Source organism: Camelus ferus, chromosome X (assembly GCF_009834535.1).
Source record: "Camelus ferus isolate YT-003-E chromosome X, BCGSAC_Cfer_1.0, whole genome shotgun sequence".
Taxonomy (NCBI): Eukaryota; Metazoa; Chordata; class Mammalia; order Artiodactyla; family Camelidae; genus Camelus; species Camelus ferus.
This window is the reverse complement of record NC_045732.1, coordinates 29,535,264-29,548,407: the sequence shown is the minus strand read 5'-3', so window position 1 is coordinate 29,548,407 and position 13,144 is coordinate 29,535,264. Positions and strand designations below refer to the sequence as shown.

General features: G+C 37.6%; 1 protein-coding gene across 2 annotated transcripts in view; it reads left to right on the top strand.

Annotated features, from left to right (window-relative positions):
• Positions 1-13,144, top strand: part of LOC102520808 (dystrophin) — a 387,492-nt gene that overhangs the window by 102,018 nt on the left and 272,330 nt on the right. Inside the window, exons 1-2 of one of the 2 annotated variants that reach the window (XM_032475798.1) lie at positions 7,583-7,759; positions 8,472-8,644. In XM_032475798.1, the coding sequence (XP_032331689.1) occupies positions 7,688-7,759; positions 8,472-8,644 (245 nt within the window). In that variant the 5' untranslated portion in view covers positions 7,583-7,687. Of the gene's footprint in view, positions 1-7,582; positions 7,760-8,471; positions 8,645-13,144 lie in introns of those variants that run through there. The other variant, XM_032475799.1, reaches the window with a different exon arrangement.

The window sequence follows — 13,144 nt, the reverse complement described above, 5'->3', positions numbered from 1 at the left end:
CAGTCCTCTTCTCTCCTTCTGCAGTCTCCCTAGTCCAGGCCACCATTATCTCTTGCCTGGATTAGAGACTGGCCTCTAACTGGTCTTTCTGTTTCCTCTCCTGCCTTCTTTAATCTCCACATAGCAATGTAGTGATTTATTTAAAACCTAAATCATATCATGTTGCTACCCTGCTTTAAAAGCTTCTATTGTGTTCCGTCACACTTGAAATAAAATTCAGACCCCATACTATGGGACTTGAGGCCCCACATTATCTGAAGCCTCTCTTACCTCATGTCTAGCCACATTTCTTTCTTAGTAAGTTCTAGCCAAGATCTTTCCTACCACAGAGCTGATGCAAAAGCCTCTGCCTGCCTTTTACTTGGGAGGAATTCTGTGCTATTGGGTTTTCCTATAACTGGTGTCTTCTCATCTTTCAAGTCTCAGCTGACACCGAACCTTCTCACATAGGTGTTCCTTGACCACCGTAACCAAAGAGCACCTGTCACCACCATGTGTACACCTTTATTCTCACTGTAACTGCCCATTTGTTACCTTCAGAGCATATTTTAATTTTATTAAACATTTGTTTATCTGTTGACCATATTTCTCCCCTGTTTATCCTATTTCTCTCTTTATCCTTTATGCTGTGAACATCAAAAAGGCAGAGGTTTGGGGTTTTTTCACCACTGCAGAGCTGGGTGCTAATATATTAAATACTTGTGGGAGGAAGGAAGGTAATAAAAGAAGAGAGGAAAGAAGAAAGGGATGGAGGGATGGAGGGAGGGTGGAAAGGATGAAGGAACGACTTAATTTAAGGCCTGGTACTATACCTTTCTTACATCATATGTATTCCCATGGCTCCTAATGAAATCTTGAACTGAACAATAAGCACTTAATACATGTTTGTGTAATGAATAAATATGCAGACTACTTTTGCCCTATGACAAAATAAAAAGAACCTGGGAAAACCAAGATGCAGAAGGGAAAAGATAAGGCCCACCTTACTTATATCTGAAATGGACTCTTCAATTCTAAAAAAGTAATTTTAAGAATAGAGTAAACCAGAGGGTCAGACAAGGAGAGAAAGCATCAAGGGTTACCAGAGTTTGGGATTGCTTAAGGCAGTCTGACAAATGGGATTTTGCTCTGTTTCCTACGGGGTAATCCACCCTAGGCCAAGCATTTTGAAAGATTAGATTTTGAAATAAAGCTTTGCACCTGGGAATGTACTGAGGCAGGAGAACATATCCCTTCTCTCCACTGTTCTAGTGCTTAAGTGTGAGAATTTTTGAACAAGATATGAAAGCAAAGACAACAAACCCTGCAGGATAATAGTCTCTGAGGACCTTAATAACAACCATTTTTAAAGCAAAGCCTGTGGACTCCTAAATCCATAGCCGCTCGTTTAAGATGCATTGCAGTGCAGTGGACCTGAAAACACACTTCTTATCTACCTAGAGCAACCAGGCTCCAAGCCAAACGGCAGTCCTCAAATTAACTCTTGCTTCTCTTGGGATGATAACTCTGCTGCTTTAAAAGTATTGCAATGGCCACATATAGAATAGACAAAGAAAAAATAGAGTGACACCCACTGTGAATCTGTACCCAACTGCTTTTCCTATGCAAGTTAGGAACCTCTAGCGGTTAGAGTCGAGTCCTTGTAAGGTCAAGTTTATAGGTCCTACTCCTTTATGTGGGTGCTTCTCAAAAAATCCATTAAGAAGGATAATGCTGTTTTGTTTCTCTAATTTTAATTTCCAATCCTTAGCAGACTGATACTTTTGTAACATGCAATAAAAATAAATTACTTTTAAAAATTACAAAAACCAGATACAAAATGCAAGCCCATGCTTTTTATTTTTAGATAGCTATAAATGTTTCTAAAGATTTACTCTCAGTTTCTGTTCTCATAATGGAATGTGTGTGTGTGTGTGTGTGTGTGTGTGTGCATGCTTGCGTGTATTCCAAAATTTTGAGTATTTAGAGCCCGTGTTTAACAAGTCATTTTGGATGACCAAGCTAAGGGAGTTTTACTTTTGCATGTTTGTTTTTGTTTTATTTAACTTCTTTAAAGCATCAACACCTTTTAAGAGTAACTATGTTGGATAAATTTATTTAAAGAGTTTTACGTTGTGTTGTTGGTTTTTATGGCTGAGTAGTATTCCATTGTATAAATATACCACATCTTCTTTATCCAGTCATCTGCTGATGGACATTGAGGCTGTTTCCATGTCTTGGCTATTATTTGCAGCAACATGGATGCTCCTGGAGAATGTCATTCTAAATGAAGTAAGCCAGAAAGAGAAAGAAAAATACCATATGAGATCGCTCATATGTGGAATCTAAGAAAAAAAAAGAAACAAAGCATAAATACAAAACAGAAATAGATTCACAGACATAGAATACAAACTTGTGGTTGCCAAGGGGGCGAGGGGTGGGAAGAGATAGACTGGGATTTCAAAATTGTAGAATAGACAAACAAGATTATACTGTATAGCACAGGGAAATATATACAAGATCTTATGATAGCTCACAGAGAAAAAAATGTGACAATGAGTATATATATGTTCATGTATAACTGAAAAATTGTGCTCTACATTGGAATTTGACACAACATTGTAAAATGATTATAAATCAATAAAAAAAGTTAAAAAAATAAAAAATAGAGTTTTACATACACTGCTTTCTTCTTAAATAGAGTTTACTGAACACAAATCTGCTTTTTTCTGGCTAATTCAGGGTCATTATCATTAACATTAATTATTTTGCTTCCCTTTAAAGTTAGATGATGCCTTCAGGGGCTAATAATACATGTAAGGCTATTAGTTTCCACACTGTGTGACCTTGGTCAACTCTGAGTGCCCGCAGCAACTTTTATACCTTTCTGGTTCTCCATCAGGTGTCACTTCTTTCTACTCCCAGTTTAGCCCTGAAGGATAACTTCTCTCCTATTTTGAATCTTCTGTTTTTGACCTTTTAAGTTATTAGAAATCAGGTCATCACTTTTTTTCCCCATCAAGTTTATATGAATTAGGTAAAAATTACCAGTGAAGAGGAACTAATGACCTTATCATTATTCACATGCTAATTGGTTTCAGAAAAGGTTAGAGATGATGTGTCTATGATGAATTTTGTAGGGACATTTGGCCACTTATTCTTCTGACATCTTTTTGTTTGTCTTGTTTTACTGGTCACTTCTTGGTTATATTCAAGATAAGGAGGTTATCATTGGCTGAGTGATTTTGCAGAGATCAATAATTCCATTTACATAGGAAAGAAAATATGTGGAATCTGTTATCTGTGATATTTTGTGAATAGTATGATGACTTTTTGTTTGGATAATAAAAAAAAAAGAGTGTAGCAGTAACTGATTCTTGGCATCTTCCTTTATTTTTCTTCTAGTAAAACTTTTGTAACTTTTCATATTCTTTCCTGGTTGTCTTATTGCTTACAATCACCATGGGTCATTCTACTTGTCTTTGTCCTTTTCTTTATAAAATTTTATTCTCAGTGACTTCCTGAAAGAAGGTTTTTATCCTACTTAGTTTGAGAACTTTGACTGCCTTCTACCTGTTTCTTCCCAACACGCATCATCCATTCTGATCTGGTTGTACAATTCATTCTCCCTGCTCATAATCCAAACTCTTCGCCACATTTCTGCCACTTCCATGTTACTCTTCTTACTTGGAATACCTTCTTCCCTCCACCTCTCTGAAGCCTATCCATCCTTCAAGGCTTAAACTAAATTCCATGACTTCGTAAAGTCTATTTCTATCACTTGGTTTCCACATTGACTCTCTTATAACAGAAATCCTTATGTTAGCTATTAATGATTAAAGACTTGTTGTGTTCTGTACGACGTTCAAAGTATTTTACAAAAATTATTCCATATAATAGTCAAAACAACCCAGCAGGTAGGTATTATTATTTAATATTTAGTGACGCCAAAGAGATTGAAGAGTTTTGAAACTTACGCAGCTAATGAGGGAAAGAGAAGGAAGAGACTCCTACTATGTCTGTTTGACTGTACTTTCCTATTAGTTTTCCCCGGAGGCTGAGCAAGGGTCCTTATGACAGAAGTAGGCTAGACTCTGAGAAAAGAAGGAACTTTGAAACTTGAAAAAGCTTTCCAGGATGCAGGGTATGCCCGACTCCTAAAACTGCTCTACTGTAAGCATCATGCTTGCCTCGTATCTGAACTTTTTGATATTCACAGTTGAAATTTGGTCCATAATTGTATATAACTTTAGGCACTGTGTATCTTTCTGGGAGAAGGGGGCCACATGTTATTTTTGCATCTGCACCCATTTTCCCAATTATTTTATGTTCTGTCTTGTATTGATATATCTCCTTTCACTGCTTCAGATATACATAACAGTTTCATATTAATAAAACCATAAAATGACTCTTTGAGGACTGAAAGCAATGTTAGTCGGCCTTGTCTAATGGCAGTGCTAGATTTGCTGACATTTAGGCAGGAGTATTATTAATAGGAAACATTTTTTAATTAATAGGAAAAAACTCAGAGGTAATAAAGCCTAGTGGGTAAGAGCGTGTCCCTGGAGTCCCACAGCCTGGGTTTGAAATCTGGCTGCATGGTTTATTAGCTGTGTGACCTTGTTCATTTTTTCCTGAACCTCTCTCTAATTTCATTCTCTTATGTGTAAAGTGAAGATAATAATAATGCCTACCCTAGAGAGTTACTGCGAGGATTAAATGAGCTCATGTATATGCAGTGCTTTGGACAGTGTCTGGTGTAGTCAGTCTTATATATGTTGCGGCTACGGCTCGTGCTTCTGTTGTTGTATAACAAATACTTTTTTCCCCTCTTCATTAGTTATTGTTTTTCCTGAATAATACAATCACAAAAAAGAAGAGGAAAAATTACACTGAATGTAGCAACTAAGGCTTGAGGGAATCTTTTCTAGTCAAGTCAGAAGTAAAATAAAGCTGCTTAAAAATATCTTTGAAAATTACTTTTTGTCCAGATAGGCTCTCCTCTGAGAACTCCACTTGATTCTCCATTTTCTCCATTCCAGCCTCCTGCTTTTTGGAGCCCCTGAGTCTAAGGTTAATCTTAAGATAAGTGCCATGGTGGTAATTTTATGCAAACATGAGTGTGAGTGTATTCCTTCCCACTTGCCCTGTCGTTGTGTCTTCGCCACCTAAGACTCATGCTGCCTACTTGTACTGAGAAATCTCCACTACAGCTTGCCAGCGTCCTAAAGAAAACCTTAGGTTCCTCACTGATACTCAACTCCATTTTAGAGCAACCCACCTGAGTCCTGTAGCTTGACAGACTCCCTACCAGCCCGTCATCCCAAAGGGACATGGCCAAGCTACCTTTATGCTATGTCAGGTGATTACCTAATGTAATGTTCACATGGCACGTTTAGACTAAGGAATGAATTACTGAAGGAAGAATTTCTGTTCTGGCAGAAGGGATATTTTGTAGTAAGGTGACCTTTTCAGTGCAAACAGTTCTTGCTCACAGGTGGTCCTAGATGCCCAGCTGCAAAGGGAAAAGTGAAAAGGATAGTCAGGATTCCATTTTTCATTCCGACCGAATCAATCCATGTGGGTAATTTTTTATCAAAACCAGTAATGGCGTCTTTCTGTGTGCTTTTCCCTCAGTACTTGTTTTTCCCCTTGTTAGTAGTAGCCTTGTTCAGCTTCAGTAACTACTGTCTGTTACAGCCACTGCTTATAATAAATGGTGTGTGGAGCCAGCCTAAGATCTCCCAGAGTCAAAAGAACTAGACCCTTTGCCCACATTTAACACTTTTGGCAAGTCTGTTAAACATCTCTGAGCCTCAGTGCTCTCATCTGTAAAACAGAGAAAATAGAAGCAGGAATAACTAAAGCAATACATTTCTAAATGCTTTGTAAACTGTGAGGACCTTTACTATATGTGTGTCCTTTGTTGTTGTAAACCACCATCATGAACTGGAGAAATAATACTGAGTTGACTTACCTTCCTGCCAGTGCTAAGACTTTACTTCGGCCACTTCTGAATTTCCAAGGGGAGCAGTTTTCATCCCAGTATCTGTAAAATTTGGCAAGGAATTCTCAATATGTAGTTGGTAACAGGAATGAGTTAACTAAAAAGTGCATACTACATTTTAGGAAAAGCAAAGACATCACTGTCTCTTGCACTCCTTTTCTGTTTCCCACAGTACTAAGACTAGACAAATAGCCGGTCCTCAACAAATACTGGTTTATCAATTTTATATTCATTTCTTTCTTGATGATACAACAAAGATATTTATATGCGATGTAATCTAAATGTCCAAGATGCAAATTAGCAACTTCATGAATCAACATCCTGTTTCTGCTTGGGAAGACCTCTCACTTACTCAACAAAGTATTGATGACTCCGCGGTATGCATAACCTTAAGGAACTATTGATTGAGCCTGGGTCTCTGCTTAGAAATGTAAGATATAAAAATTCAAATGTACTGTAATTCATATGCATGCTAATGGAGACGGTGGATTGTATTAGTCAAAATATCTTATTTTGTTGAACAACAAAAGGTTTGGTTTTAATCCCTTAAGTGTATACTCTGAGGCAAAGTTTGAAGGAGCGTACAAATCAAATACACAAGAAGAAAAGTAAAGTAAAAGAAAACTGGGGAAATTATCTCGTTAACTTGGATCTGTTTGGTTTTTAGTCTTGAATTGTTTAGATATAATAACCTCATTTTTCTCTTTCGCTGAAGAAGTGGCAGATTCAACAGGGTGTGTCTTTTCCATGTCCAAACTCCATTCAGGAAGAAGCTACCCAATGCTAGTTTTCTACCACATAAGCTGCTTTCGAAAGCAGGCTGTTTCCTTCCAGAACAAGCCTGTTTTTGATGGACTAGAGATAGATCCTCCTCAATCTGTTTTCGTATTTCTGTTCTTTCAACTTCAGATGTGATTCTGTCCATACTCCCCCTGCTGTCTTCCAGTCAAAGAGAATGAGACAGAATTCTCTTTAGAGTCCATCAGTGATACTTTGGCTGCCAAAAATAGTGACAGGAGACATTCATCGTCCATCTACCTCACTTCTGCAACATTCAAAATTCTGCATCGAAGAGGCTATGACTGAAAACATGGGCAGGTTTTTCAGACTTTCTCACATGTTATCGCTGCCACTTTTCCTTCCTTCCTTTAGAAGAGTAATTTAATTCAATTTTAGAAAGAGAGAGAGGGGAGCAAAAAAACTTTTCTAGTTATACAGATCAATCCAATTGTGCGGAGCTTCAGAATGAATTTTTAAACTTGTTGAACAGAGGCATACAAATCTCTAAAAGCAAGTCAGATAATGTACAAAGCCTCCATTCATTGTGTAGGCAGAAAGGAATGCTGGTACCCGGCAGCTCTCTAAGGAATGTTCCTTTGGCTTTGACCGTTCTGCTGGGAACAAGGAGGGAAACACATATATAAAATGAATTTATAATGTCTCTGGCTTATAATGGCAAAATGATAAGAAAAGTTGGCTGTTTGATAGAAACTGTCAGTTGCATATTCCAGGCCTCCTCTCTTTGGGGTCCCTCCCACATCCACAGGCCTGGCTACCGTTGAGTGAGGAGTACAAAGTGGCTGTTTATTATTATTGACTGGTGAGGCCTGTGCTCTGAAATTCATTCTGTCAACAGAATGTAAGCAAAGTTGGCATTTTAAAGCAGGGCGCTTTCAGTCGCTGAGTTTTCTCAGGATTGGTATGCAACAGGATCAGTGCTGTAGTCCCCGGTTCAAGCTGAAAATGTTACATAGGAAGACATACCATGTAAAGGTCAGATTCTTCTACTGTGATAATTTTCTTGATCTGTGTATATGCAAATAAGGTTGAATGCATCACTTCTTATCATAACTCGTATCAGGGTCCTATGGACTTTCTACCTGTCGAGCCTAAATATAAGATGATATTTTACATGGGAAATCTTACTAATAAATGTATAATGCTGTAATAAATCTCTGATGCTGGAATACCAAAGTGAATTTAATATGTATTGTCAAGAAGATTCTCCTATGATAGAATCCCATTAATGTGCTGATGCTGTGAACCAACTACAACCTTGTTTATTAGTCTCTCCGTGTTTTTGTGGTCAGAGTCAATTCTACAGATGACTATGTGCTTGGAAAATATGGCTTGACCCATAGTGTAATGAAATGATTAGCACTGGGGTGTATTTTGTCATGGAGTTTTATTTCGTATCACTTCCATAAAACAATGTATTTTATCCATGGACTAGAAGACATAAGTTATGAAATTTGTAAAGGAATAAATTTATTATACCTAGGAAGATACCCATTTTCAATCTATATGATAACATGAAGAGACAGTACACCAAGAAAAGTTAGAGGTGTATCTTCCTGTTAGTTGACCCGACCGAAATGCCTTTTGAACAAATAGTTTATTTTTTGCAGTTCTCCAAATTCACAGTCACAACTGGTCTCTTTTGTTTTGTAATTCTGCATGTGTTTTTCTCCCTGATGCCCTGTAGGACCTCCAAGGAGAAATCGAAGCTCACACAGATATCTATCACAACCTGGATGAAAATGGGCAAAAAATCCTGAGATCCCTGGAGGGTTCTGATGATGCGGTCCTGTTACAAAGACGTTTGGATAACATGAACTTCAAGTGGAGTGAGCTGCGGAAAAAGTCTCTCAACATTAGGTAAGAAAAGATCAGGAACCAAAGAAGCCAGAAATGAGTTAAAATGACATTTCCCTCGTTTTCCTAGAGCAAGTAGCTAATATCTCATATGTTTATGTAAATCACCCAATTTCAGAATGATTTATTTTATTTTGAGTAAATGAATCATTTATTTGCTTGGTATGGAGATGATACTTGAGGGTTCGGATTCGATTAGAATGGTGATGGTTTCTAACCACAGGAGAGACACATATTAGAGTGAATTTAAATGAGGAGCATAGCTATGCTAATTTCATAGGATTCTCTCTTGGTTTATCACAGGGTTATTCAAAAAGTGATAAAACTAATGTATGTTTATTATGGAATTCCTTCTTTGAGGACATTCTTTAAATACCATAACACATTATAATGAAGAGTTGAACGGAGACCTCTCCACAGCTCTCACAGCTCAGGAGAAATGATAGCAACTTCCTGCCTTTGGCTCCCTCTCAGACTGCGTTACCGCAGTAAACTAAGCCTCTCGCTGCCCTATCCGCGCCTCTTTTGTACTCTGTCCCCTTCTGTGGATCCACATTCTCTTGAAAAGTTAGTGAATGCGTCTCAGCATTGTTGTAAGGAGAGCACAGTGAGGGTCTTGCAATCCCGTTTTACACGAGTTCAGTGGAGGGGAAAAGAGCAGAGAGAGAAAGTGAAATGCCCAGGGTCACCTAAGTGACGCAGGAAGTACAGGGAGTGGAAGTCCGGCTTCCTGCTTTCTGATCAGTTGCTTTTTGTCATTCACATCTTTTTATAAAAATTGTTTGTGTTTTCTTCTGTGTCTAGAGGACGAGTGGTAGTGGAGGGAGGTACACGAAGACAAGAGGACTTCATCATAGTTACAAGGGAACACACTCAACACTGGGAGGCATTACTACCTCTAGTTTGTAAGATTACAGAATGGAGATTATTTTTCTTCTTTATAATTGTTTGAAATTGTCCCAAATTTAGACACGTAGTATCTTTACTTCTACAATGGGGAAAAAATAAAACTGAAATTCATTGATTTGTAAGTGCTCTTGAAAAATCAGTGCTTAATATGACATAATAGTGATGATAGCAAGTAACTGACATGTGATGCACCACATACTGGGCAGTGTCATGGCACTTTATATTTATTGACCCATTTAATGCTCTCAGCAGCCCTAAGAGACAGATTCTATTATTATCCTCTCTTTACATTTGAAGAAAGTGAGTCAGAGAGAGGCTAGATAAGTTTCCCAAGGTCACTTAGTAAGTGCCAGATCTGAGATCTGAACACAGGGAGTCTGGCTCCAGAGTCTGAGCTTTGAACCATCATATTATACCGTGGAGTATAAAGGAAGAAGAAAAAGGGAAGACTCACTCAACTTTTACACATAAACATGTAATAAGTGAAACGATAAAATAGAGAAGCAGATTTCTAGGAGGAGGAGAGGATTCATTTTTATTTATATGGTCCCCCCGCCCAAGTTTGTATCCCAGCTTCCAAGACCCTCGTTTTTATCTCCCTGTTTGGTCCATGAATTTTGTATCGATGTGTTGGTGATGAGTCATGAGCAACAACAGGTGATGGCATTTTCAAAGAGAGGGAGGCTCCATTTGCTTTCTATAGCTTAAACTCTGAGAGAGGTCAGTATATGTCATGACAAAGGCCACCTTCATAACATCTGTCATTAAAAAAGAATGAAACATGGGAGATGGAAAAGGTATTGATAGATAAAGTAAAGAAAAGAAAGCTATCCTTTTTTGGCAGGAGAGGAAAAGAAAGGTGCTATAACTGTTCTGAACATCATTCGTGCCTTTTCTCTCCTTCGTGTGAACTTGATGAAATAAAAGGGGAATTGAAAGCGGCAAACAGCGTGTCAGCCAAAATGTGGTCTCTTCATTCTCAGCAATTTCCCAGATGCCAGCTACTGCAGTTTAATTCTTGCTGTCATTAATCAAGTAGAAAACAGTTACCTTAGCTCATCTAAGGTACTGCAAATTCTAGAATTTAAATATTCAGAGCAATGGTTTTGGCTTTTAAATAGGCCTCGCTAATAATAATGTGTTATAAGCACTCACTTATAAGAAGCAAGGTAATGCTTCACATCAAAATGATTTAGTTTATTTCCTGATACTTTGTTGAAATAAGGATATCAGTCAGTCCACGCTGAATGGCAGGGTTCAGCTGAGAGAAGCAGAATAGAGATAGCAATTCAGGATGGGTACGAAATAGGACAGGTGAGCACTGGAAGAGTTAGATACAGAATGATCCTTGATACATAAGCTTGCATTGCAAATCTGGTCAATACCTCCATCAACATTATTTTACAGTGAAAAGTCACCACAATTGTTTTTAAAAAATTCCCAAGCTACCCTGGAAAACAGCCCTCTGTTTGCCCAAACTATAATATATTATACTAAAAAAAATTACAGTTGTTCATTGTTTAATAAAAGATTCTGAAGCCATTTTTGCATTTTAAAATATAAAATATTAGCATGTCATTTCATAGGTGCCCACTGTTAATGAAATAAAATTGAGTTCAAACCAAAATGATTTTGAAATTTCCCTTTGCATTCCATCGATTCAGAAGGGGCATCATCGTGATCTAAATCCACATTATGTCCTTTTCCCTCCATTTATTTCCCTTCCGCATTGTCTTTCCTCTTCCTGTGATTGTGATTCTTGTCTTCATCGCGTCATTCCAAACTGATAGATTTGTCTCTATTTCTTTCTATATTGAGGCCATCCATTGCATATTTACAAAAATATTCTTCCTTGGGCACTGGATCACATTATTCCTTTGGTCAAGAACTTCCATCTTGATGGTTCCCATAATTCTCTTATTCATTTATTTGTTCACTCAGCAAATATTTACTGAGTGTTTACTACGTACTAGACACTCTTCTGGGCAGTGAGGACACAACAGTGAACAATAGACAAAAGAAAATCATTGCTCTCATGAAGCTTATATTTAGTCATTGGAATCTAGTGAACCTTCCTCTCTCTACCAACTATTTCTAATTAACCCATTCTAACCCCTTTCCTTCTCTGTTCTTCCTCTGCCTCCCAGTTCCTTCCTCACCAAGCAGCAGTCTATTTGTTTTTTTTTTAATTGAAGTACAGTCAATTACAGTGTGTCACATTCTGGTGTACAGCACTGTGTCGCAGTCATGCGTATACATACATATATTCGCCAAGCAGCCATCTAGTTACTCCCCAACGTGGATTCTCTGAGCCAAGTAAATTCTACTTTCTAATGCCATTCCTGATCTCCAACAATTTTCTCACTGTCCTCATATGAATGAGTGCACTTCCCGATCCTCAGACTTGGAACACAATTTCTCCTCTCATCCTCCAAATTTTGACTCAAATTCCATAATTGAGATTTCCCTTTCTGACTGTTCCTTTACTAGATCTTCCCTGTACTATTCTCATTTTCACTTGATGGCAAGTCCCTTTAAGTATTCATGGGTTGTTTCCTAGGGCTATACTGGTTGCCTTCAGCTGAATTAGGTACATACAGAAATGCCAAGCTTTGATTGAGTCAGTGAGGTACAGTAGAAAGGGTCGTGGACCAGCAGTTGGGCGACCTAGTTTCTCCTCTGGCTCTGTTGCTACCTAGCATCTAATCGTGAGCCTGCTTCAGACTTCAATTTTCTCCCTCACTGAAATGAGGAAGTTTGACCGGAAACATGATGGTCTCTTCACGTCCCCTGGCAGTTCTACAGTTCTGTTATTTTTAATTCTACAGTCACTCTTTATAAACCTAGGCAAATTCTTTAATTTTTCTACCTTGGTTTTCTTATATTTAAAATAACTGATTAAGGTAAAAGACATGGTATAAAAGAAAGTAAATACAGTGTCTTTGAGAAAAAAGAATACTTTAATTGAGACTGTAACTCATAATTTAGTTGAAGGAAAGTATGTGCCATCTGTTCCCCATGCATTATTACATCACATTTTGTCCAAGAGGTATAAGGAGGACATGTAAATACTCAGTGATAGCTGAGTGTCATCAAACAAAAGATTAACTGCTATAAGTGGGAGAAAAATAAAGCGAAAATTTTTTATTTGTGTATATATATATATATATACACATGTGCCCACATACATACACACACAGACACAGACACAGTCAGTGATTATATTATCCAACATCAGGATGGTGTTGTGTTTCTCATTCTAAAATATTCCATGCCTACAATGTTGCATTTTTAATTTTGAAATTATGAATAATTTGAGAAGTGATCAAGTGAATTTTTACATAGAAATATGTATGAAGATTTCAATTGAATCTGGCACCAGATTGTATTTTCCAGATTATTTATGTACTATTAATTAGGAGAATCATATATGATGTTCACATAATTTCAGCAAAATTTACATTCTGTGAGATTTTTATACTTGGGGGAAAAGCTTGCAAATGTTATATAAAATAATCCCTTCTATGAAATTTTGAACATTAATTTGAGAGGTGAGGACACCAACATTATTTAACCCACAGCAGCAATAAATCT